The 26,043-nt window shown below is 39.4% G+C and overlaps 1 protein-coding gene across 1 annotated transcript in view; it reads left to right on the forward strand.

Annotated features, from left to right (window-relative positions):
* LOC133531323 (unextended protein-like) overlaps positions 1 to 26,043 on the forward strand; it is a 69,418-nt gene that overhangs the window by 23,280 nt on the left and 20,095 nt on the right. Inside the window, exons 2-5 of the mRNA XM_061869461.1 lie at positions 18,784 to 18,970; positions 21,381 to 21,740; positions 22,411 to 22,959; positions 25,745 to 25,861. Of these exons, the coding sequence (XP_061725445.1) occupies positions 18,784 to 18,970; positions 21,381 to 21,740; positions 22,411 to 22,959; positions 25,745 to 25,861 (1,213 nt within the window). The remainder of the gene's footprint in view (positions 1 to 18,783; positions 18,971 to 21,380; positions 21,741 to 22,410; positions 22,960 to 25,744; positions 25,862 to 26,043) is intronic.

The following is a 26,043-nucleotide window of genomic DNA, read 5'->3' on the forward strand; positions in this document are numbered from 1 at the left end:
ACTAAAAAAGCTTTAATAAAAAAAGCGGCCAAGTGCGAGTCGGACTCGCCCATGAAGGGTTCCGTACCATTTATGATACGTATAAAAAAAAACTACTTACTAGATCTCGTTTAACCCAATTTACGGTGGAAGTTTGCATGGTATAATTTACATCGTATATTTTTTTTAGTTTTATCATTCGCTTATTTTAGAATTTACAGGGGGGGGGGGGGGACACACGCACATTTTATCACTTTGTAAGTCTTTCGCGCAAACTATTCAGTTTAGAAAAAAATGATATTAATAAAAACCTCAATATCATTTTTGAAGAACTATCCCACAGTTTTAGTTCTAAGTATGGGGCAATACCTTAAACGTACAGTAAAAAAGAGATAGATGACTGTCTTTTCTCACTCATCAGTAAATTTGTGAATCAATGATCTAGTATTACAACATACCTACCTATATATATAGTACATGAAGCTCGTTTAGTTTCGTTTAACTAATGTGCCCTCTCATTGGAGTAATTAAACTAGATATGGGTAGCTCCAAATACCTATAACAGGTCGGTAGTGGTGTAAAGTAAACAGTGCTCAATTAAATTTTGCAATCATTGATATATACTAATATATACCTAAAGACAGGGCAATAAGAATGGGGCCCGCACAGCGGTGTCACGCACATGAATTCGAGCCAATCGTGCAGTCTAACGCCACAACGCGATTGGTTGATGAGTTCGCATCACGCGTGCGATTGGTCGCAACTAGACTGCAAGATTGGCTCGATTAGGGAGTGACACCGGTGAACTAGCACCATTCTTAGTGCCTGTAAAGCCCGTCCTTAGATTGCAATTGACCAAAACGTAAACAACGTCAATAACGCCTAGGTTCTTAGCTACTCTAGCGCTATTGTGGAGAGATTTGGCACTATTATTTATAGCTGACAGCTGGACACTTTTGCCTCAGGAGTTTCTGTTCCTTGCCTCTATCTTCCATAATTCTTACTTTTATTTATGACAAGCTTATAAAAGAGTATCAATTGACTCTTGTCACTGGTTCCCGCCATTTTGAATTGTTATAAAAAGGCTGGTAAGCGATGACAAGCGGCCAGTTCGAGTATGGACAAGTTACAGTGAAGAAGTCTAGGAATTATGGAAGGTAGAGGTAAGGAATAAAATCTCCATGAACCAAAAAGTGTCCGTCAAAAAACCTTAAATAGGTGGCGCTACAATACCTAGAATACTGAAAAAAAAAAACAAATCATAGACAGCGCACTTCACTCCGTCAATAACGCCTAGGTTCTTAGCTACTCCAGCGCTACTCTGGAGAGATTTGGAACTATTATTTATAGCTAACAGCTGGACACTTTTGCAACAGTTCTGCCTATGGAGATTCTATTCTTTACCTCTACCTTCCATACTAGGAATATTTGTAAATTGGTTGTTATTTTATTATGTTCGTATCATAGACGAACAATTTGACAGAGGCCGCGCCAGCGCGCCGCTGACTACCAGCTGTGACACTGCAATGGCGGACGGTTTCAATGTGTGCGTGTCACGAATGTATATCTATGCGGATTGAGTACATTTTCTCTAGTTTGGTACGAACACCTTTCTAGGTCGGTGATAGGTTCAATTTAGTATGAAAAAAAAAAGTAGGAGCACCCTCCACTTTAGGTACTACTTCATGGATTAATATCGTAGTATCTTACAAAAAACAACGTGATAATTGATTAACTTATCTATGAAAATATATCCAGTCTCTTTTTTCTTTCAATCGGTATAATTTTTGCATCATTTGACCACGCATGAGTGCGTGTTTAATTTTTTTCTTCGAACAATTAATGCACTGACGTCTCCCGGTGGGATATTATATTATGCATTCAGTTCAGTCTTTTTTAATTTAATGGCAACGGTCCAGCGGGACAATTTTTCCAGCGCCAAGGTTGGAAGATCAAATTCATATGACGATTTCGCAAATATCAAAAGTGTGCACGTAGAGCATGACGTTGTTTGGTAGTTCCTCTTAGTAAAGTGATGGCTGGAATTAAATTGATATTGTATGCAAAATTAGAGCTCTAGAAGGGGGCAGCTGCCCCTTTCCTGCCTGTTACCTGCCTACGCCCATGTACCTACAGGATACAAATAAAACAAATACAAATATCTATTTATTAATAACAAAATCTACTAGTCGTTTCTCGATAGTGGGTACATTCTGTACATTATGTCTTGTAATTACGATATACGATAAAATCACAGATAGTGTTAAATTAATTAATTATTCATTATAAAATCAATGTCCCCACGCTAGCCCAATGCGGCTATAGCCTAAGACCTCTCGAACATGAGAGGAGGCTTGTGCCCAGCAGTGGGACGTATATAGGCTGAATTATTATTATTGAAATCAATGTCTAAAAGTTCAAATTATAAGATTAACAACAATATTATTTACTGATATTAACTTTTGTGAATGCCTATAAAAGTTAGTAAACAAACAGTTGCGTGAGCCGTAGCCATTAATATAATAATGAGCAGTATTCGCCCGACGCAATAATGTTGAGTGCCAAAGGTAATCCCACTTAGGTTATTAAACAGATTTGTATAAAACGATAACTTTGTGCTGTCGCGTGACTGTTTTATGTTATCTAGTATACGTTATCAGACTTGTGTGAGCGGGACATCGCTATATAAGTGCATAGTGCTCTTACTCACACGCCCGAGCAGCGAGGGTTGAGGGCCGCCATGTTACTTGTAGGCCTGGTAGCCAAAAATGTAGGTATTTGTAGGCCCTACTGTTTTCCAAAATAAAAAAGCATGCATACATCTGTCTCCTGACATGTAAAAGTAAATTAAACAAATACATATTATAGGACAATATTACACAAATTGACTAAGTCCCACAGTAAGCTCAATAAGGCTTGTGTTGTAGGTACCTAGAAAACAATATACTTATATAATACTTAAATACATAGAAAACACCCATGACTCAGAAACAAATATCCGTGTTCATCACACAAATATATGCTCTTACCAGGATTTGAACCCGGGACCATCAGCTTCATAGGCAGGGTCACTACCCGCTAGGCCAGACTCGTCGTCAAATTAAATAAAATAATCATTTGTTTCGGAAATTTTTCCATATTGTATTAGTAGCTTATTACTATACTACTTAACCTATGTTAGTGTAACAAGGGTCTATAAATTGTGCAAATAAGCTACTTACATGATTGGAAATACAGTCAGGCGACGTCGCATCAACGTTTAATTCAAGTCTGTTTAATAATAATAACCACAGGCTTTATCAACGCGATAAAATACATAAGTGTCACTTTATCACCACGCGATTGAAAGAGACGTTGTCACTGTCTTACTCCCACCACAAAATGACATTTTTTCCCGCCATATAGATGTGTCAGACGCATCTGACATCAACTATTGAGACCTGAGCAAGCGAAAGATTCCAAAAGAAACAGAAACGAAGAACATATGCACGAAAAAGTCAAAAATAACCAAAACTTCACAAAATGAGCACTTGGGTCAAAATTCTTTAAAACAAGATAACGTAAAAAAAAAATAGACCCACATCCTTCTTTTCGAAGTCATCAATTATAATTAAATTGTCAATATTCAGTTAGTAACTGTTCTTATTTCGGTGTTACGAAGTCATATTCGTTAACACGGACACTTTGCATACTAAATATATGCGTTGGCGATTTGGCGAAATGACGTCACAGCTGTCTCACAGACTTTCAGTGAGTCATGCAAGTAACTAAATAGATATTACTCGTAAACACTGTGTTACCCTAACCCCTTGTTTCAACATGTGACTGGTACCCGAGTTGACGGTTTTTCGGGTAGTATAATGTTTTGTTTTTCTTTCCGTCTGGCTTTTACTCCCTGCCAATTTGCACAGGGTGAATTCGCTAATGTCGGTGTTGACTTTCACATGAGAGGAGAATGTTCGGTATAATATTTTGAGCTTCTGGAATAGTTTAGTGTTGTTCGCTTATATCTTCGTTGATATTTTGCTGGGTCTAAGTCAGTAATCTGTGACCTGCAACTGGTGTAACCTGGCTGAAACGTCAGATAAGGTAAAAAGAAATAATGAAATTATATTAAGAGGAAATATTAGTGGTCATTTTTCTATACAAAAGGTTTTCGACATTTTCCTCTCTGGATTTTGGCCCTAGATGTTTTTTTAAATGAGTTCAGTATTACCAGTATCTGTGTTTGTACGTTTTTTTTTATATTCTTGTTTTTATAAGAAACTTGAAACATCGCTAAAAACGGCCAAATAAATGCGCCGTAAACAAGCACAGATAATTACTTTCTCAATTTTAATAACATAATTTCCGTGCGACAGACATATTAAATATGTTAAAACGGGTCACTCACCAGCTCACGACACTCCTCGGTATGGAGTCAAACATGGCGAGCGTTTTCGACTTAAAATACGCGAGTGACCGGTTTTAACATATTTAATTTCTTTCTCATTTCGTTCCATATTACGTACATCAATGTTTCGTTCCCATAATTTCATTAAGATTGGTTAAGTTTTGGCCGAGAAAAATGTCGAGAACGGACTTCGATTTTTGAGATTATTATCTAAACTGCAGTTGTACTTAACGCACTAATTTTAGGAGCTACCTCCGTCAGCGCGATGGATATATTCACCTACGATTCTCATAACTGAGAAGGGGCTCAGCTGTTTTTTTTATACTACGTCAGCAGTTACCGTAGCCTATGGACGCCTGCAACTCTAGAGGTGCTACATGCGCTTTGCCGACCCTAACACCCCGCACCCTCGTTGAGCTGTGGCAACCTTACTCACTGGCAGGAACACAACACTATGAGTAGAGTCTAGTGTTATTTGGATGCGGTTTTCTGTAAGGTGGAGGTACTTCCCCAGTTGGGCTCTGCTCTAGATCTGGAATGACATCCGCTGTGCTGTGAGGTGGAGGTACTTCCCCAGTTGGGCTCTGCTCTAGATCTGGAATGACATCCGCTGTGCTGCGCCACCACACAAAGCGAGATGACATTCACAGTGCCCATACCTCTCTTTTGGACGTAGTTTAAGGACATACCCGGGTTGGTGGTGGTATTTCCTTTTAAGAGTCCTTATTCCTACAGACGAGCGTATTTTGTAAAATGCTTCCTTTTTCATTCAAGATTACGACGTAACTATTAGTATTTATTCAAAAACTGATAACGTACTTAAATAATCGTTTCCTAAACTAGGGGCTCCAACAGTTCAAATTTTCATTTTCTCTTTTAAACCTCTTTTTTAATGAGGTTTTTTGGGAGTCTTTTCCAAATTTTGCAGTGAGATGTGGCGTTTCGGTTCTCAATTTTGCTATAAACAAGAATCATTTGGTACATGAATGACTACAATTTGATTCAACATATCTCGTACGAGGGGCTGGAATGATTAACAATCGAAGATTCATTTGAAAAAACTGATAAAATACCTTCCGAGTTTTCTTCATTTTTTTGGGGAAAACAGGGTTTTATTATATTTTATTTCCGCAAATTGTACGCATATTTTGCTTTAAAAATAATATTATAGCAAACTGTAACTTTATGTTAACCTATAAAAAAAAAAATCGTAACTATGGGACCTACATTGCCGTAAATTTATATTTTTTTAAAACACGTATAAATCACGCAGCAGCGACGCCCCGCTCTCAGTCCGCGCGGAGCGCGCTTAGAGGACGGACCTGTGCTCGATTGTCAGGCATTCGTTGCGATCGTAATCAGCTACGGAGTTCCGAGAAGTGCTATATACTGCGATTAGAAAATCTTAATAAAAGTTCATTTTGTACAGTATGCCTAACAGACTCGCTTATTGATGGATTTTCAGTGTTACTTTTTTTTTAATACTAAGTCGGTGGCAAACAAGCATACGGCCCGCATATGTACGCCTGCAACTCCAGAGGAGTTACATGCGCGTTGCCGACCCTAACCCCCTCCCGCCCCTCGTTGAGCTCTGGCAACCTTACTCACCGGCAGGAACACAACACTATGAGTAAGGTCTAGTGTTATTTGGCTGCGATTTTCTGAAAAACGCATTTTCACTTGAAATTACGTTAGGGTTTGCATTATTATTTTTGACCCGGATGAAGTCCAAGTTCTCATGATGGAGTCAGGAGTTGGTCACCAGAACTCCTAATCTACTAATTATAATCCCATCGTGTTTGGGCTCCAAAGATTTGCCCTGACGAACACCATCAATCTAGATGAGGTCCAGGGTCTCATGATGGAGTCAGGAGTTGGTCACTAGAACTCCTAATCTACTCATTATAATTCCATCGTGTTTGGGCTCAACAGAGTTGCCCTGATGAGCACCTTCAATCTAGATGAGGTCCAGGGTCTCATGATGGAGTCAGGAGCTGGTCACCAGAACTCCTAATCTACTCATCATAACTCCATCGTGTTTGGGTTCAATAGAGTTGCCCTGACGAGCACCATCAATCTAGATGAGGTCCAGGGTCTCATGATGGAGTCAGGAGCTGGTCACCAGAACTCCTAATCTACTCATCATAACTCCATCGTGTTTGGGCTCAATAGATTTGCCCTGATGAACACCATCGATCTAGATGAGGCCCAGGGTCTCATGATGGAGTCAGGAGTTGGTCACCAGAACTCCTAAACTACTCATCATAACCTCATCGTGTTCGGGCTCAATAGATTTGCCCTGACGAGCATCATCAATCTAGATAAAGTCCAGGGTCTCATGATGGAGTCAGGAGTTGGTCACTAGAACTCCTAATCTACTCATTATAATTCCAACGTGTTTGGGCTCAAAAGATTTGCCCTGATGAGCACCATCGATCTAGATGAGGTCCAGGGTCTCATGATGGAGTCAGGAGTTGGTCACCAGAACTCCTACTCTACTCATCATAACTCCATCGTGTTTGGGCTCAATACAGTTGCTCTGACGAGCACCTTCAATCTAGATGAGGTCCAGGGTCTCATGATGGAGTCAGGAGCTGGTCACCAGAACTCCTAATCTTCTCATCATAACTCCATCGTGTTTGGGTTCAATAGAGTTGCCCTGACGAGCACCATCAATCTAGATGAGGTCCAGGGTCTCATGATGGAGTCAGGAGCTGGTTACCAGAACTCCTAATCTACTCATCATAACTCCATCGTGTTTGGGCTCAATAGATTTGCCCTGATGAACACCATCGATCTAGATGAGGCCCAGGGTCTCATGATGGAGTCAGGAGTTGGTCACCAGAACTCCTAATCTACTCATCTTAACCTCATCGTGTTCGGGCTCAATAGATTTGCCCTGACGAGCATCATCAATCTAGATAAAGTCCAGGGTCTCATGATGGAGTCAGGAGTTGGTCACTAGAACTCCTAATCTACTCATTATAATTCCAACGTGTTTGGGCTCAAAAGATTTGCCCTGATGAGCACCATCGATCTAGATGAGGTCCAGGGTCTCATGATGGAGTCAGGAGTTGGTCACCAGAACTCCTAATCTACTCATCATAACTCCATCGTGTTTGGGCTCAATAGATTTGCCCTGATGAACACCATCGATCTAGATGAGGTCCAGGGTCTCATGATGGAGTCAGAAGTTGGTCACCAGAACTCCTAAACTACTCATCATAACCTCATCGTGTTTGGGCTCAATAGATTTGCCCTGACGAGCATCATCAATCTAGATAAAGTCCAGGGTCTCATGATGGAGTCAGGAGTTGGTCACTAGAACTCCTAATCTACTCATTATAATTCCAACGTGTTTGGGCTCAAAAGATTTGCCCTGACGAGCACCATGAATAGATTAGGAGTTCTGGTGACCAACTACTGAGTCCATCATGAGACCCTGGACTTCATCTAGATCGATGGTACTCGTCAGGGCAAATCTTTTGAGCCCAAACACGATGGAATTATAATGAGTAGATTAGGAGTTCTAGTGACCAACTCCTGACTCCATCATGAGACCCTGAACATCATCTAGATTGATGGTGCTCGTGAGGGCAAATCTATTGAGCCCAAACACGATGGAGTTATGATGAGTAGATTAGGAATTATGGTGACCAACTCCTGACTCCATCATGCGACCCTGGACTTCATCTAGATCGATGGTACTCGTCAGGGCAAATCTTTTGAGCCCAAACACGATGGAATTATAATGAGTAGATTAGGAGTTCTAGTGACCAACTCCTGACTCCATCATGAGACCCTGAACATCATCTAGATTGATGGTGCTCGTGAGGGCAAATCTATTGAGCCCAAACACGATGGAGTTATGATGAGTAGATTAAGAATTATGGTGACCAACTCCTGACTCCATCATGAGACCCTGGACTTCATCTAGATCGATGGTACTCGTCAGGGCAAATCTTTTGAGCCCAAACACGATGGAATTATAATGAGTAGATTAGGAGTTCTGGTGACCAACTCCTGACTCCATCATGAGACCCTGGACTTCATCTAGATCGATGGTACTCGTCAGGGCAAATCTTTTGAGCCCAAACACGATGGAATTATAATGAGTAGATTAGGAGTTCTAGTGACCAACTCCTGACTCCATCATGAGACCCTGAACATCATCTAGATTGATGGTGCTCGTGAGGGCAAATCTATTGAGCCCAAACACGATGGAGTTATGATGAGTAGATTAGGAATTATGGTGACCAACTCCTGACTCCATCATGAGACCCTGGACTTCATCTAGATCGATGGTACTCGTCAGGGCAAATCTTTTGAGCCCAAACATGATGGAATTATAATGAGTAGATTAGGAGTTCTGGTGACCAACTCCTGACTCCGTCATGAGACCCTGGACTTCATTTAGATCGATGGTACTCGTCAGGGCAAATTTATTGAGCTCGAATACGATGGAATTATAATAAGTGATTAGGAGTTCTAGTGACCTACTCCTGACTCCATCATGAGACCCTGGACTTCATCTAGATTGATGGTGCCCATCAGGGTAAATCTATTGAGCCCAAACTCGATGGAGTTATGATGAGTAGATTAGGAGTTCTGGGGAGTTCTGGTGACCAACTCCTGACTCCGTCATGAGACCCTGGACCTCATCTAGATCGATGGTGTTCGTCAGGGCAAATCTTTTGAGCCCAAGCACGATGGAATTATAATGAGTAGATTAGGAGTTCTGGTGACCAACTCCTGACTCCATCATAAGAACCTGGATGGACTTCATTCGGGTCAAAAATAATAATACAAACCCTAACGTGATTTCAAATAACACTGAAACTCTATAGCACTAATGTGCGCAAACGATTGGCATCTTGACTACGCAGCATGGGTGCGTAGCCACCATGCCAATCGATACGACAACGAAACACTATCTGTCTCTCTCTCGTACTAATATGCACAAACGATTGGCATCTTGGCTGGGCAGCATGGGTGCGTAGCCAACATGCCAAACGTTTACGATACGACAAGGAAACACTATCTGTCTCTCTATCGCACTAATATGCGCAATCGATTGGCTTCTTGGCTAGGTATCATGGGTGCGTAGCCAACATGCCAATCGTTTACGATACGACAACGAAACACTACTCTCTCTCTATCGCACTAATATACGCAAACGATTGGTATTTTGGCTAGGCACTAAGCAAGTGTGTGGCCAACATGCCAATCGTTTACGATACGACAACGAAACACTATCTGTCTCTCTATCGCACTAATATACTTTATTTATACCTGCAGTCATTTAGTAACTTCTTCATTTTCCATTGGTGTGAAAGAGACAGAATAAAGAGCAAGGGTTATAGTACACTCTGTAGTCTGTACACTTAGTAGTAGTGTACATTAAAAAAAAAACTACTGTGCATATACAATAAAATAAAGAGTGCCCATATGATATCATATGACACTAAAATTAATGTTGCTTGAAATTATATTGAAAACTATCAAGATTATTCTAGTCTGCATTGAAACGCGCGTCGCGTTGCCGGCGCTCGCGTACCGAGCGCCAACGCCATCTATCGAGCGTTATTTCGTGAAATCGGAGAACGCTCCAAGGATTAAGGGCTCTTAAAACACCAGAAAAGACACTGTTTTTCTGCATATCGTATATGACAACAATGTCCAGGCAGGTCAACGCACAGCGGCCCCACTTTTGTTTCTCATTCACACCAATCAGTCCAATTGCCGGGAGTATGTGCAACAAGAAATACAATTGGGATGACTCATGTCAAGTGGGTATATTATTTAGCGTTTGACGCGTTTTTGGCTGGTCCTGAGTAAATATTATCATAAGTCGTAAGAACATTAAGCTACTTGCGAAATATTGTAGGCCGTAGGTAGTCAGAATAATGACGAGCCAAAGATCTTATAAAACAAAGTCCCCCCGCTGCGTCTGTCTGTATGATCTTGATAAACTTAAAAACTACTAAACGGATTTTCATGCGATTTTCACCTTTCAATAGTCAATATTCTTGAGGAAGGTTTAGATGTATAATTTGTTAAGATTTCATAAAATGCAGATACCATTTATGAATGCACGCGATAAAAACGTTACATATACATAAAAAACTCCTAATTCGCGAAAACAATGGTTGTTTCATTCATTTCAACCGATCAAATGTCGATGATTGGGACAGTTTTATTTTGAGAATTAATATTTAAACAGACGGACGGACAGACAGACGCACGAGTGACCCAATAAGGGTTCCGTTTTTTCCTTTCGAGGTACGGAATTTGAGGTACAAATTTGTTAAGTTTGTGAACTTAACAAATTTGGATACTTAAGATTAAATCCCTGACAAACACGCCAGTCCTGGTTGTTCTTGGCTTAAATGAATTAATCTTAGAAGCTAGAACTTAATCTCACTCGCTCTATTAAATCCTCACTCTCACTCTCAGTTATCATGTCAGTAAGCGACATATATTTATCGTCACTCTCACTATCACACCAGTACGCGACATAATCAATATATCTATCATCAGTCGTACTCATGTCAGGGATGCACAAACAAAACAATAACGTCTCACACGCTATGCTTATCAGCGGGAATTGCAATACCCTGACTCATACGAGACAGCTACTCGCTACACTTAATGGATTTAATGACGACTTCAGAGAAATGGTAAAAAATGTAAACAAACTAATTTACTTTTAAGGCTTGTGTACACTGGATTCGTGTGCGTAGACGTGCACGTGCACGTGCGTGTGCGTTCTAAAATACAGAGGACCTACCGCGAACCACGTTCGACGTGTTGCCATGTCACACTTAAGTACGAATTTACAAGTGCGACACAGAGGCAACTCGTCGTACGTGGTTCGCGGGAGGCCCTTAGATCCTCATTGAGTCCGCACACCGCTTACGTGACGTATGCGTGCACGGCTCCAATATGTTCTGGCCCCTATACACTATGGGCCATCATACTGGCCCACTAAGATGGGCCAGCGTGTACAGAGGGTATTGATGCCGGATTGCGCGGAGGCATGGTAATGGGATGGCCACAGTATTCGTCCGCAAAGGTCAGCCAGCGATGGCGTGTACGCATCTACACGTAGCCCATTCTGTAGTACTTGCTCTCACCCATCGCGTGGTCATCTCGCAGTTCCAGCGCTGGGCCATTGTGTAGTGGAGCCATAACCATCAGCGCATAGCCATCTCGCTGGTTCAGCGCTGGGCCATCGAGTATTTATTTCATTATTTATTTATTTCAGATAAATCACAATTACAGAATACTTGATCATAAAGTATCGTTAAACCACAATGGTTTGTCTCGATACTCCGTTCCGCAGTATTTAATAATTAGTTATACAATGCAATACACATACACGTCTAATTCGTAAATGACATTATGATTGCAAATATCACAAACTGAGCGCGTCTGTTATCATACCGGCCGGCCGAGCGAAACAAGAACTGATCCCCGCTTAACCGGTACAGGCTGCACCATTTGCACTAAATGAAATAAAATAAATATGCATTAAGCATTTCCTTTTTAGGTATATATATGCTATATTGTTTGGTGTTATCTTATCTTTCCACTCTTTAGGTAACTTATTTATTAACTCGGAGAAGAGTAGTAGAAGAGCTATAAGCATCGCATGGCCATCTCGCTGGTCCAATGCTGGGCCATCGTGTAGAGCAGCCATAACCATCGCATAGCCATCTCGCTGGCTCAACGCTGGGCCATCGTATAGAGGAGCCATTACCGCACGTGCACATCTACGCACACGTATACGGTCGGTGTGCTCTAGCCTTTATTATGCTTTGTATCTTTAGTTAAAAGAAAACAAACAATTTGTACATTTTCGGGTAGTTATAGCTATTGGTTAACTAACGAAATACACAACCGCCTGGATCTGTCACTGAACGACCTGACTTTAACCTAAATTATTTGATCAAGTAATGTTTTCATCTACCCTCAACTGGCTTAAGGAGCCATTTATTTGAGGGTAAATTAAGTTTAATTTTATTTAAAGACCTAAAGAAACACAGTATAAATATTTTCAATTCTCCATGATTTTTTTGTATGTTATGGACACAATGACAAACTAGTTTATAGGTTTTCCTTTTTTTTTTTTTTCAAAATTTGCAATACAAAAAATGAAAGTGATTTATTAAGATTTAGTGGAAACCGTTTTCTTCCGAAATGGAATTTCATAGAAAAAGTACCGTTATTTCTATTCCGCTAGGATCGCAAAGCTATTCTCCCCTTTTAAAAGAAACAACATTGACCTATCAGAATATACATTATCATGATGGCGTTTATCATAAACTTGTGTCAAATTTAAATCAATCAATCTTTGAGTGAAATGGCTGCCATCGATACTGTCGATGATTTTGCTAAAATCGGCAAACTCAATCCCTATCAGACAGTGTAGAACTTACAGACACAGACTTAAATGAATGAAAATGAAAATAATTTATTTGAAACAACACACAACAATCATAAAATTAACCTTTGACATTTGTAATTTGTTGTTCCAAAGAGGATACCACTCAGCATGTGTCGGAGGACATAGTACAACGACGCTCATTTTCAGTGGACCCAGATTATGCCAGAGTATACTTCTGATGGACATATAGCCAGATTACAACATGCGTATATTGAGTATGTTAATATATTCGTTATCTGTGGCTCTGACTCACATTTCGGTTAACACAATTAGCGCTGCTCCAAACATGACACTGCCATAGTTCCTGAAAGTGCGCTAAATGCTTAAACTAATAGTGAGTTAGCTGGTAGTGTTATGGTAGTAAAGGTACGTGGTATGGAATATAAACTTTACGTTTTGACGTTTTTACACTCCCCAAGTACATAATAGTACATTACGATACAAGTGCGAAAAATAGGAAATTCGAAACGAGTGGCGATAAATTAAAACACGACCGAAGGGAGTGTTTTAAATCGACACACGTTTTACAGTACATATGGCCCTTTCAATGTTCGACACAGTAACGTAATATGCTAATTTTCGCACTAGTGCGGTAAAGTAGCACCATATGTACTGTAAATACAAATTATTTGTGTTGTGTACAAGAGAAACGATGCCACATTGTTCATGACCTATTTCTTATTTTAAAATACGAATGATATTTTTAACTGACGAAAGAAATGAAAGGATGTTTTCTGGCCGAGGTGTATAATTTTAGTTTCTTTTTGTTACCTACTGCATTGGTCTTGATTTAAACTTTAAAAAACCGCCCAAGTGCGACTTGGACTTGCGCACGAAGAGTTCCGTACCATTATCTGTAAAAACGGCAAAAATCATTTCTGTTGTATGGGAGCTGTGACTAGCCATATGCCTATTTCGTAATATTAGCCTTGGTTTTATATTAAAACACATAGAAAATAATGAAAAACTACAGTACTCTTCGTTTGCATCTTTCAGTCATGATTTCACTCCGTATTCTAACAATTACAACTTGAAGGACACGTTTCCGTATTTTACCACTTGTGATTTCGATTAAATACATAACATTCAGTGAATTTTCATTTTTTTTATTTATTTTAAAATGCTGCGAAGAATGATAATAATCAATTGAAGCTAACCTAGAATAAATGCATAATTATTGGTGTAATAAAGAACATTGAGTTACTAACTTAATAATAAACGTAAAATATTACAATACAGACGTTATTTTCAGAAAACAAAACTATAATACCTGAAGTTAAATAATAATGTTGGCATATTCATGCTTGATAGGTTTTGAAACGTTTCATTTTATCATTTTTTTGGTCTACTTAAACTGACTACTAAGCGAATACTGTCGTTGTGTGCGTAAAAGCCGTTATGTCGCCGTTATGTCGCTGTTATGTCGCTACTATGTCGCCGTTATGTCGCTACTATGTCGCCGTTATGTCGCTATTATGTCGCCGTTATGTCGCTATTATGTCGCTATTATGTCGCCGTTATGTCGCTACTATGTCGCCGTTATGTCGCCGTTATGTCGCTACTATGTCGCCATTATGTCGCCGTTGTGTCGCTACTATGTCGCCGTTATGTCGCCGTTGTGTCGCTACTATGTCGCCGTTATGTCGCTATTATGTCGCCGTTATGTCGCTACTATGTCGCCGTTGTGTCGCTGTTATGTCGCTACTATGTCGCCGTTATGTCGCCGTTGTGTCGCTACTATGTCGCCGTTATGTCGCTATTATGTCGCTATTATGTCGCTATTATGTCGCCGTTATGTCGCTACTATGTCGCCGTTATGTCGCTACTATGTGGCCATTATGTCGCCGTTGTGTCGCTACTATGTCGCCGTTATGTCGCTATTATGTCGCCGTTATGTCGCTACTATGTCGCCGTTATGTCGCCGTTATGTCGCTACTATGTCGCCATTTTGTCGCCGTTGTGTCGCTACTATGTCGCCGTTATGTCGCTACTATGTCGCCGTTATGTCGCCATTATGTCGCCGTTGTGTCGCTACTATGTCGCCGTTATGTCGCTATTATGTCGCCGTTATGTCGCTACTATGTCGCCGTTATGTCGCCGATATGTCGCTGTTATGTCGCCGTTATGTCGCTATTATGTCGCCGTTATGTCGCTATTATGTCGCCAATATGTCGCTATTATGTCGCCAATATGTCGCTATTATGTCGCTAGTCGCCAATATGTCGCTGTTATGTCGCTATTATGTCGCTAGTCGCCGTTATGTCGCTGTTATGTCGCTACTAAAATATATAAAAGGGCCGTAAAGTACGGAGGAGGGGCATTCATTCTTTGACCATCGGACTGGCGGTATCTCTGGCTTTGGGTAAGTAAAGTTTCTCTACTATTCCTTCTATTTGTTTGTGTTTGCTGGGAATTATCCTGGTAAATTTAAACTTGTAAATTGTGTCTATGTTTGGCATTGCGGGGACAATGTTGTCGTAATGCTAAGCTTAGGCTATGGTGGAGATTCTTTACTTCCTTATTTGTGTTACTATATTGTGAGTTTTTGTTAGTAAAATCTAATTTTGTTATTTTATTACCTTTCTATGAGGTTAGTTTGTTATTTTATAAAGCCAGATCACTGTTTGGACTAACAGTTTGTCCATCTAATCAGCTGCTCCCTAACGGTGACAAACTGCAGCTGTTTAGAAGTCTTTTGCTCCAAGTTGAGAGGACTTGGCGTCTCTTCTTTACCAACATAAGAGGCGAGCATACTCTCCTTAGTCTCAAGGTCCAGCTGTTAGATGAATGTGAGGGCATCACGTGCGTGCCATTGAGAGTAATCTCGGCTCACTGAAGTCTGCAGTAATTGAGGCTAGGTCTCGTATTAAATATATTTATATATTTCGGTGCTCTGGCTCATGCTAGTGCTGGTCACGGGAGGGCTTCTGTCATGATTGGTAACAAACACAGATAAAGTTTTAGTCATGGCAGGGTATCCCATGTGACTGGTACGGGTGTGTGTGCTAGTGTGCTGATTACTTATAGACATGCTAGGGCGGTCTATTCTCATCCACCGTGCCTACGTGGCGATGAGGAGGGGGCCAATCACACAGACACTAGGGTTTGCTATACCTCGGTTTTGTCGGCCGAATGCTTACAGCTTAGACTTAGGGATACACTTGTGTATGTTCCAAATCACTAGATCAATGGTAAGTACGATCTGTGTTCTGGACATACTAGATTAGGGTCTAAGGGTAGGAATAGGGTAGAGTCACACACACTGTTATAGGGTCTCTCTCTTAGGTTTGATCTAGAAATTCGATTGGTTGGTGTATATATATATATATCTTTCAAAAGGTTCTAATGACGTGAAGCTATGTTTTATAACGTGTACTAATGATAATATTAGTGAAATACCGGTAATGGGTTTTAATTACCTAAATCTTCCAGACTGTTACTCTGAGTGGAAAGTTGAGGGTTATCTGTAACATCTTATATCTATTTATTTTTATTTCTGGGTTTTTGGTGTAGAGACGAAGTACTGAGTATTCGATCAGGTCCTAAGGTATTTATATATTCAATCCTTACATATCAAGTTGGGTTTAGGAACACAGACTATTCTGGGATAAAAGAATGGTTTGTTTTAGAGACCCTTTGGCAGGCGAGCGCAGTCCATTGGAATCTTTGAGTGGAATAATACTCACCTTGATAGTTCGATCTCATAAAGTACAGTAATGAGTTAAACTTGTACTTCGTTTATACATTTGAAAGGCCTAGAAATTCAGCCTACTTTTAGCTATGGGGACTGGGTAATGGCTTAGTAGCCTTAGCTTTTGGATATAAAAGATAAGTAATTGGTGTCTGACGAATACTTATCGCTTCTCTTCGTCAGCCCCTAGGTTTGTATAGGGTTGCGAAGCGTTGGTCATAGCCCGTCTGGCTAATAAGATAGTAGGTGGCCCGATTGATATTGCTAATCGGAGTAAGAGTCTTCAGACCTGCATCTAGCATTAGAGGCAGCACGCGTGATCCGTTCACACCTCGTTTAGAAGATGATAGGATTGATAGGTAATAATATTTTAATCTTAATATAAGTGTGTAAATGGGCTTAACCCGGGAGTGCTGCTTCAATGTTACCCCGAAGACTTAATAGGAGTAGCAGGATTTTACCAAAAATATTTTTATATTTATATAATCATATATGCTGCAATAACTAAATATCTTTCTAATGAATTAATAAAAATATATCTTACATTACATCAAAATCATTTAGTTTCTGTGACTTAAGGCTACATCCGTCGTCTACGACCTTGTGCATGTGGGCGGAGCCTATATTCTTTACCACGACACTACTCATACCTTGTCGATTGTTATATATTTTCATTCTACTTATAAGGTGTCATATTTAATATAGAAAAGGTTTGGAATAACTTAAGTCTTACGGTATTTTGCTGAAGGTTGAATCTTAACATAACATCCTATCGATTATTTCCTCTCAACATAATAAATTATTTAGTATGGTAAATTTCCAAGTCTTAACATCTAGGTAATACTTAATTAGGTAGAAACAGAGTCCAAGATTTAGTTGTTACTCATTAAAGAATCTAGAGTACCGCGGTTCACTTCGAGGGGTCCTAACCTTTAACTAGACGATCTCTTGGCCAAATAATTGTTAAGGTAAAATTATTGTTGGGGTAAATTTTAGGGGTAATTTTAAAGGTGGGATTGTTAACGATTAGGTTCATTATTTTATTAGTTCTAGGGTTTAATAGATGGGGTAGATTGGGGTGTAGGTAGGGGAAGTTACAGAGCCCCCTTAAATATTAGTTTTATTCGTTTTTTTAGTATTTGTTGTTATAGCGGCTACAGAAATACATCTTCATCTTCTTCCTAGCGTTGTCCCGGTATATTGCCACGGCTCATGGGAGCCTGGGGTCCGCTTGACAACTAATCCCAAGTTTTGGTATAGGCACTAGTTTTTACGAAAGCGACTGCCTTCTGACTTTCCAACCCAGAGGGTAAAACTAGGCCTTGTTGGGATTAGTCCGGTTTCCTTACGATGTTTTCCTTCACCGAAAAGCTACTGGTAAATATCAAATGATATTTCGTAAATAAGTTCCGAAAAACTCAATGGTAAAAGCCGATGTTTGAACCCGCGACCTCCGGATTGCAAGTCGCACGCTCTTACCGCTAGGCCACCAGCGCTTCTGGCTACAGAAATACATCATCTGTGAAAATTTCAACTGTCTATCACGGTTCATGAGATACAGCCTGGTGAGTGGTGACAAACGGACAGACAGATGGACGGACAGCGGAGTCTTAGGGCTCCTCTACATGATGGCCCATCGTGAGTCAGTCTAAGGAACGCAGCTATGCGGTGGAATGAGATACTACTTGCTCCCTCTGACGCATAAATGCGTCCCTTGGACTGGCCTACGCTGGGCCATCGTGTAGAGGAGCCGTTAGTAATAGAGTCCAGTTTTACCCTTTGGGTACGGAATTTTCTCCATAGTAAATGTATGGAAAAAGGTTTCTTTAATTTGTGGCTTTTTAGTACATGTACCTCCTAGGTTTCAAGGACACTATTGATACTGGATAACAATATAATCGATTGGCATAAAAAATAGCATGTGAAAAATAAGTTTTCATTTTCATTCAAATTGTATGGGAAAAGTCCTCGATTTGTGGCTTTTCTAACCGTGTTTTTTGTTGGTCCCATTCTCCTCATTTGATCCTCGATAGAAATGGGATCAATTGGCATAAAAAAAAGTTTGATAAAAATTTTCTTTTTCTCACTCTCTTAATTTGTAAACGCCAATCTTCATTAATTTGAAATCGAGGGAAGGTCTTCTAAGGACAGGATCTGGTAGCTGCCCTCACTGACCCAAAAAGAAAATCTATCCTGTATATGAAAGGTTAATCTTTTGTCTTTTAATGTGAATTCAGATCATATATTCAAAAACAACTATCTTTGTTTCAGCAAGCAGCTGGAAAACTTGGAACTCCTGGATGACGTCACCGACGTCGACAACAACGTCAGTGACGTCGACAATGACGTGAACGGTCTGCGGGACGACATGGACGTCAACAGGAACCGTGACGTCGTCAGCGACGTCATGGTTGAGACCTGGGCTTATCTGCCGAATAGGCTGGTGGATATCAGTACGGTACGTTAATTAAATCATATAGAGTTCGTCTAAACTAACTTTGCACTGACGTGAATAGAACAAAGTGTGAGGATGTCATTATGAACGTCATATTTTTATAGAAATTTGACATATATTTGCTTGGTCTGAGTCTAATTTAATACCCATAGATTCTTCTATGGATAAAGAAGATTTAGAAACATTGGACGAACCCCGGCTTGTACTCGTACATACCAGTGAGTTTTTCAAAACGTGCACCATCAGCCGTAAAAGTGCATGACGACTTTAAAGATGAATTCAGTCATAATTTCTCCATGCAATTTCGCAGCTCACTGTACTTACGGGTTATTTCATATGAAGTAATGCATCGTGAGAAAACCAGACTAGTTCCGATAAGGCCTAGTTTAGTCTTACGTCGACAAAGACTTGAACGGTCTTCGGTCTGCAGAATGACATGAGTATGTTGACGTCTAAACAGGAACCGTGACGCCGTCAGCGACGTCGTGGTTGAGACCTGGGCTTATCTGCCTAATAGGTTAGTGAAGATCAGTACGGTACGTTATATACTCATACAGGGTGTTTATGTAGTCACCTGCAATAATTTACGGGGTGAATATATAGATCATACTGCGCAACTTTTACTATGGGACCAAACCCGAAATCGTAAAAAAAATTGTTTGTTTCATACATTTTGGCTGTTTGACATTTTCTGTGGGAGATATTTTTTTTTCATAATTTCGGGATTGGTCCCATAGTAAAAGTTGCTCGGTATGATCTATATATTTATCGCGTAAATTATTGCAGGTGACTAAATAAACACCCTGTATAAAGAAAAGAGAGACATCGAAACTGAAGGTCTCAGATTCGAACCCTGGCTTCAGCCAATAAAAGACTTACGACACCACAGAGCTTTTCGATGGTGGGGGTAGGCCCTCGGGGCTTATCTGCCGCATGGGCTAGTGGATGCCAGTGCAGTAAAATGATATGATTATAGCTAACGACCCTGAGCACATCAATTTCAAGGTCACTGACTAATAAGGGTGATAGCGTTGTTATATTATTCAGGAAGGGACTTCTTGAAGTAAAGTCAGGTAGATAGGAACACTTTTAATAAGTAAACACTGAAGTATATTAAGTATTTGTGAGACACAGCGGGGCGCGTTATATACCACGAAGTATCGGACTTAATCAAGTTCAAGCTACGAATCACAGCACAACTGCAGACCCAGTATACAACTACCACGGGAACATCACGTCGCGTCAGAGACCTCTCTAGTTCTTCAAAAAGACTACGATGCTGCTGAACGTAATCCTGCTCGCTGAGTTTTTGTCTATTGTATCAGTCATTGTCTGAATTTAAAACTATTCATTTTGAGGCTAATTAATTATTTTAAGCAATATTTGTAATTGCAAATTTAAATTTTATTGCGATGTTCACTTTCTCGAGCTTGCTAAAACGTAACATAATTTTGATTACTTAAATAAAATAATATTGATAGTTAAATACACGTCACAAAATTAACGTTTATAAAACTTATTATTTTAAATTTAAAAAATCATTATACTTAAGGGTCTTAATAATGGCAGGCGAAGGACTTAAACTGAGTTTCGGTACACTCATAAAATGTGTTGATTCATACGATGGTAATCGTGATAATCTTAGTGCATGGCTAACTAAGTGCGATAGAGCTTTTCTATTAGCACATGAAGATCAAGTAGATGTATTTTTTGCCTTTGTTCAAAATAAACTAACTGATAAAGCACAGTCAGTTTGCACCAATTTTATATTTGAGAATTGGAATGATTTAAAAAATTCTTTAAATCTAAGTTAAACATAAAATAATTAATTAGCCTAAAAATGAATAGTTTTAGAAACAGACAATGACTGATACAATAGGCAAAAACTCACGCGAGCAGGATTACGTTCAACAGCGTCGTAGTTTTTTTGAAGAACTAGAGAGGTCTTTGACGCGACGTGATGTTCCCGTGGTAGTTGTATACTGGATCTGCAGTTGTGCTGTGATTCGTAGATGGGTCTTGATTCTTCTTGTCCTATGCTGGTTCCTTTGTCTCGGTTATTCCTCTCAACTTCTTGTAGTTAACGACGAAGAGGCGGTGGGAATCTGGATTAGTTTTCCTCTTACTTTACGCGCTTACGACATTTTGGTCGCCTTGTACAGGTTGCAATTGCGACAATTTAATTGTGTAGTGTGGTTTCTCTATATGAAGTAATAACTCGATAATAACTGCAAGCCATTTAGTTCATTCGTTCGTCTATTGCTCTAGTGTATTCGGGTGATAGAGGCAAATATATGAAATTGTTATGAGATTCGCGGTATGTTCTAGGTTTATTCGTAACTGACTGACTATACTTGTATAATCTGCATAACCCTTGGACAAAAAATATTACAAATGAACGCTATTATTACAGGTATCAGAACCGAGCAATGAAGTCAACTCTGAATGGGGAGAATTCCAAGACACAGAAACCGAAACCCTTTCAAGACCTAAACGTGAAACAGGAAACTCTACGGTCACCCCTTCAGACACCAGTCTCGGCCCTAAAAATGTCAACGTTATAAATAATATCAAACTAGTAGGTTTTAGAATTGAAGAGTCAGAGAAAGAACCGAAGATTGTGGATGAGATGATACCTAGTGTGTTGAGGAATACTCAGTTTCAACTGAGGCTGTTTGGAGAGAATTTTGTTAAAGGAATGGAAATTGCGTTTACACATACGAAGTCGGCGTATGGAGACGAGTGCGTGCATTTATTGGATGAGTTATATAACGTATGTATTTTAATTTAACATTTAAAAATGCATCACTTAACGTAGGCATTGGTTTCCTTAACGTTATCCTAAAAGTAATGTGTATTCATTAACATATATCTAGGAAGGGCCTTACGGGCACTAAAATGGTGCTAGTGCAGCGGTGTCACTCACGAATTCGAGCCAATCGTGCAGTCTAACGCAACTAGTTGCGACCAATCGCGCGCGTTATGCGAACTCATCAACCAATCGCGTTGTGGCGTTAGACTGCACGGTTGGCTCGAATTCGTGTGCGTGACACCGCTGTACTGGCCCCATTCTTATAGCCCGTAAGGCCCGTCCTTAGATATATGACAATGTGTGTATTAGTGCTAAAGGTGCGGTACGGTTTCTTATCTTCATTTAATCGATACACTGTCAACAGGTTTGTAGTTGGAGTTAATTTGGCCTGCCTTAAAACTTCCCCCGTATAAGTGACAACCGACAAAGTCCTTAAAGGTGTCACTGTCAATGTTCGTGCTAAATTATTTATAATTAATTCACACACACACACATTTCACGCTGCTGCATCGCCGCACGACAGAGCAGTAACGCTTTAGGTACTTATTTCTCTATGTGTTGGGTAGGAAAGATCTCTGGTCCGCAATCTGTTGTTTTAGCACTTTATTTACACTCCTAACTTTATTTCCAGGTAGAAGTGGACTCCGAAGAAAACGCTTTCATATCCCTGAAAGCACCTTACCCCGCAGACACGCCCGAAGGCTACAAATTCTACTTCTGCATCAGAGACTCCCCCTCACGCCCCTTCAAGCACCAAGGAACCGACACTTGGAAGATACTTGGAACCCACCACAAATTATTACCTCTATGGGCTTCTATCATCTTAATTATCATCCTGCTATTACTAGCTTCACTCTTCTCTGGATTGAATTTAGGTCTGATGGCTTTAGACAGAACAGAGTTGAAAATCATAGCGAATACAGGAACAGAGAAGGAAAGGAAATACGCAAGAGCTATCATGCCTGTCCGAGCGCATGGGAACTATCTCCTGTGCACGATTTTGCTGAGTAACGTGGCTGTGAACAGCACTTTTACCGTGATTCTTGATGACTTGACGTCTGGGTTGGTGGCTGTGATAGGATCTACGTTGGCTATTGTGTTTATAGCTGAAATTACGCCGCAGGCTGTTTGCGCCAGGCATGGATTGTTTGTTGGTGCTAAGAGTATTTGGATTATGAAGGTGAGTTTTTATTAACTTACTAGATTATTCTGCCCCCGAATTGATTTGCATAAAATTATACTTCGTTTTTTGTTTAGCAGAAAGAAGGTAAGCCATCTTAAAAACGTGTCTTTTTATTGAGAAACACTTTAAAAAATACGTTATGGCAAAATAAAATACCTAATGATATATAGTAAACACCCCTATAATGGAACAGGCACCAGTAATGGGATGGTATGGACAAATCCTTTAAAACAAGTATTTACCATCAGTTTTTAATCGCTGGCAACATTTTACCATAAACAAGAGCCAAAAGCTGCTTAAGTTTAATTTTTCATTGATATTTGTTAGTTTGAAAATTAATGGCGCCATACATCCCATGACTGGAGCAAAAAACCATAGTTTTAATTGGTTAATAATATTGAAACCAATTGCAGTAGCTTTCATTCAATAAATAGAAAATATAAAGGATGAATTGGACGTTCAACTTTTAAAACATAAAGCGGTAGAAATTTTACAGATGTCGGTGAAATATCTAAAATACTCCAAATTTTCTCTTAAATGTCCCATCATTGGTGCCGTTAACATACGATCAGTCGATCATTTATATTCTTTTGCTTTCATGAGTAAGTAATAGTTAATAATTGAATAAAGCGTTTTTTAATAAAAAGACACTTCAAGTTTGTTTACCTTTTTTCTAATGCTAAAAAAACGGAAAATAGTTTGTCCACTAATTCTATAGTCATGCTCCTTTTCACCCCATTAAGGAAGCCTCACGCTAGACCGGGCCGGAGCCGCGCCGTTCTTCCGGCGCTTCGTTTTCTATGGATAGCACCACGTGATCATCGATCAGCCGTTATAGAAAATGACGTGTCTTGGCCCGGGCCCGGCCCGGTCTGTAAGTCATCCTTTAAAGGATGATTTCCGAAACACAAACTATATCCATCCATACCAAATTACATTTAATTCAGTTCAACAGTTTAAGCGTGAAAAGGTACCTACCTAACAGACATACAGAGTTACTTTTGCATGTCTAATATTAGTATGTATTTGTATATATATGTGGATAAGAAGAGATTACATATTATTACTTTAATCAGAGGCTTATAACAAAACCTAAATGCACTAATTATCATTTATTTCATTTTTGCGACGTCATAAAACATCAAGCGTATGATGGATTAGATTATCCACGTGATAAAATAAACATCTCTATTTAACACCGCACGATTAAAAGAGAAAGAAACTATAACTATCACGTTTTCACGTGGAGTGCGACCATCATCACCATCATATACTGTTTAGTGAACTTTATTACAGAAGATCAGCCATTCTTATCATTAAGCAACCTTGGGAAGACAAGATTTGTACGGCCATGTCAATATTTATGTCTGTTAAGTATTATTTTTTAAATATAGAGATGTTGTTTATCTTAAATATAATTTTTACGGCTTGAAATGATGATGTCATGTCTTAACTCTCGCCTCGAATTCCATAAGGCTGGATGTGAAAAATTCAACTTAGACTCATTTCATGAACTATGAGCTAGAGAGACCTTATACGTGGATGAGTGGAAACCTTAGTACTTTATATACATATGTATAGATATATACACTCCCGGCCAAAAGTATAGAAACAAGCTTATATTTTAATAAAAAAGTGTGATTTTTAAGCGATGATATACTACTCATTACAAACACAATGGTAAACATAATACATAGTAGAACATTTAAAAAGTAAATTACTCAAAGTTATTTGCCATTTCAACATTTTTCAAAGTAATTAAAATGGTATAAATATTTTTTATGTCTTTGACAATATTTTAGTATGTTTTGATATTTAGCGAGTATTTTTAACCTTTTGTGGTTGCTTAATGTAAATTTTAGGTTACAATTATAAAACAAAGACATAGAAACATGAGATATTAAAGGAAACAACCTCGTTTCCATACTTTTGGCCTTGGGTGTATGTTAGACAAGGCTCACGTATTTTAAGTCAAAAAACGCTCGACGTGTACCCATTTTTAATATATTTATATTAAAAATGGGAACACGTTTGTGTCTCACGGAAGTTTTGTTATTTTTTATTTTATTCAAAAATTCTATATTTGTGCAAAATTTATCTTAACTAACTTCTTAACTTCTTTCAATTCAACACTAATAAAGAGAAATCACGATAGAACGGTCCGGGTCGAGGCTGAGCCGTCTCGTTTTTTATTAGGCTTTAGAAAATATCACGTAATCACCGATCATCGGTTATAGAAAACGAAGTATCGGACGCCTCGGCCCGGATCCAGACTCTTCTAGCATGAGTCATCCTTAAAGTGGCATTTCCACACTCAATCTGCTTAGCTACCTTGGTTTGATTACTATAGTATACTCCCCTATAATGGAACAGGCACCGTAATGGGATGGTATGGACAAATCCTATAAAACAAGTATTTACCAACACTTTTTAATAGCTGGCAACATTTTACCACAAACAAGAGCCAAAGAGCAGCTTAAGTTTAATTTTTCATTGATATTTGTTAGTTTGAAAATTAATGGCTCCATACATTCCATGACTGGAGCAAAAAAGCATCGTTTTAATTGGGTAATGATATTGAAACCAATTGCAGTAGCGTTCATTTAATACATAGAAAACATAAAGGACGAACTATGGACATTTAACTTCTAACTTCTAAAGCATAAATCGGTAGAAATTTTACAGATGTCGGTGATATATCTAAAATACTACGAATTTTCTCTTAAATGTCCCATGATTGGAGCCGTTAACATATAATTAACTTACAGTTAATTTATTTCAGATCGTGATGGGTATTTGTGCCCCATTGGCGTGGCCGACGAGTAAGCTCTTGGACTACTTCCTAGGCGAAGAGATAGGCACACATTACAACAGGGAACGGCTAAAGGAGTTGGTCAAGGTATTGGCACAGTATAGAAAGGTGTCTATTTAGACCCAGTAGTCCAACTTCGAACATTTTATAATCCTTTCAAAATCTCGGACGCATTTGTTGCCGCCCGGGCGTCCCGTCGCAAACATGCGCCAACCTGCTTAAATCTGTCGCGTCTTCACTTGTTTTTACCCGAAATCCGCTCAGTTTTT

Source organism: Cydia pomonella, chromosome 25, assembly GCF_033807575.1.
Source record: "Cydia pomonella isolate Wapato2018A chromosome 25, ilCydPomo1, whole genome shotgun sequence".
In the NCBI taxonomy this organism is placed as follows: domain Eukaryota; kingdom Metazoa; phylum Arthropoda; class Insecta; order Lepidoptera; family Tortricidae; genus Cydia; species Cydia pomonella.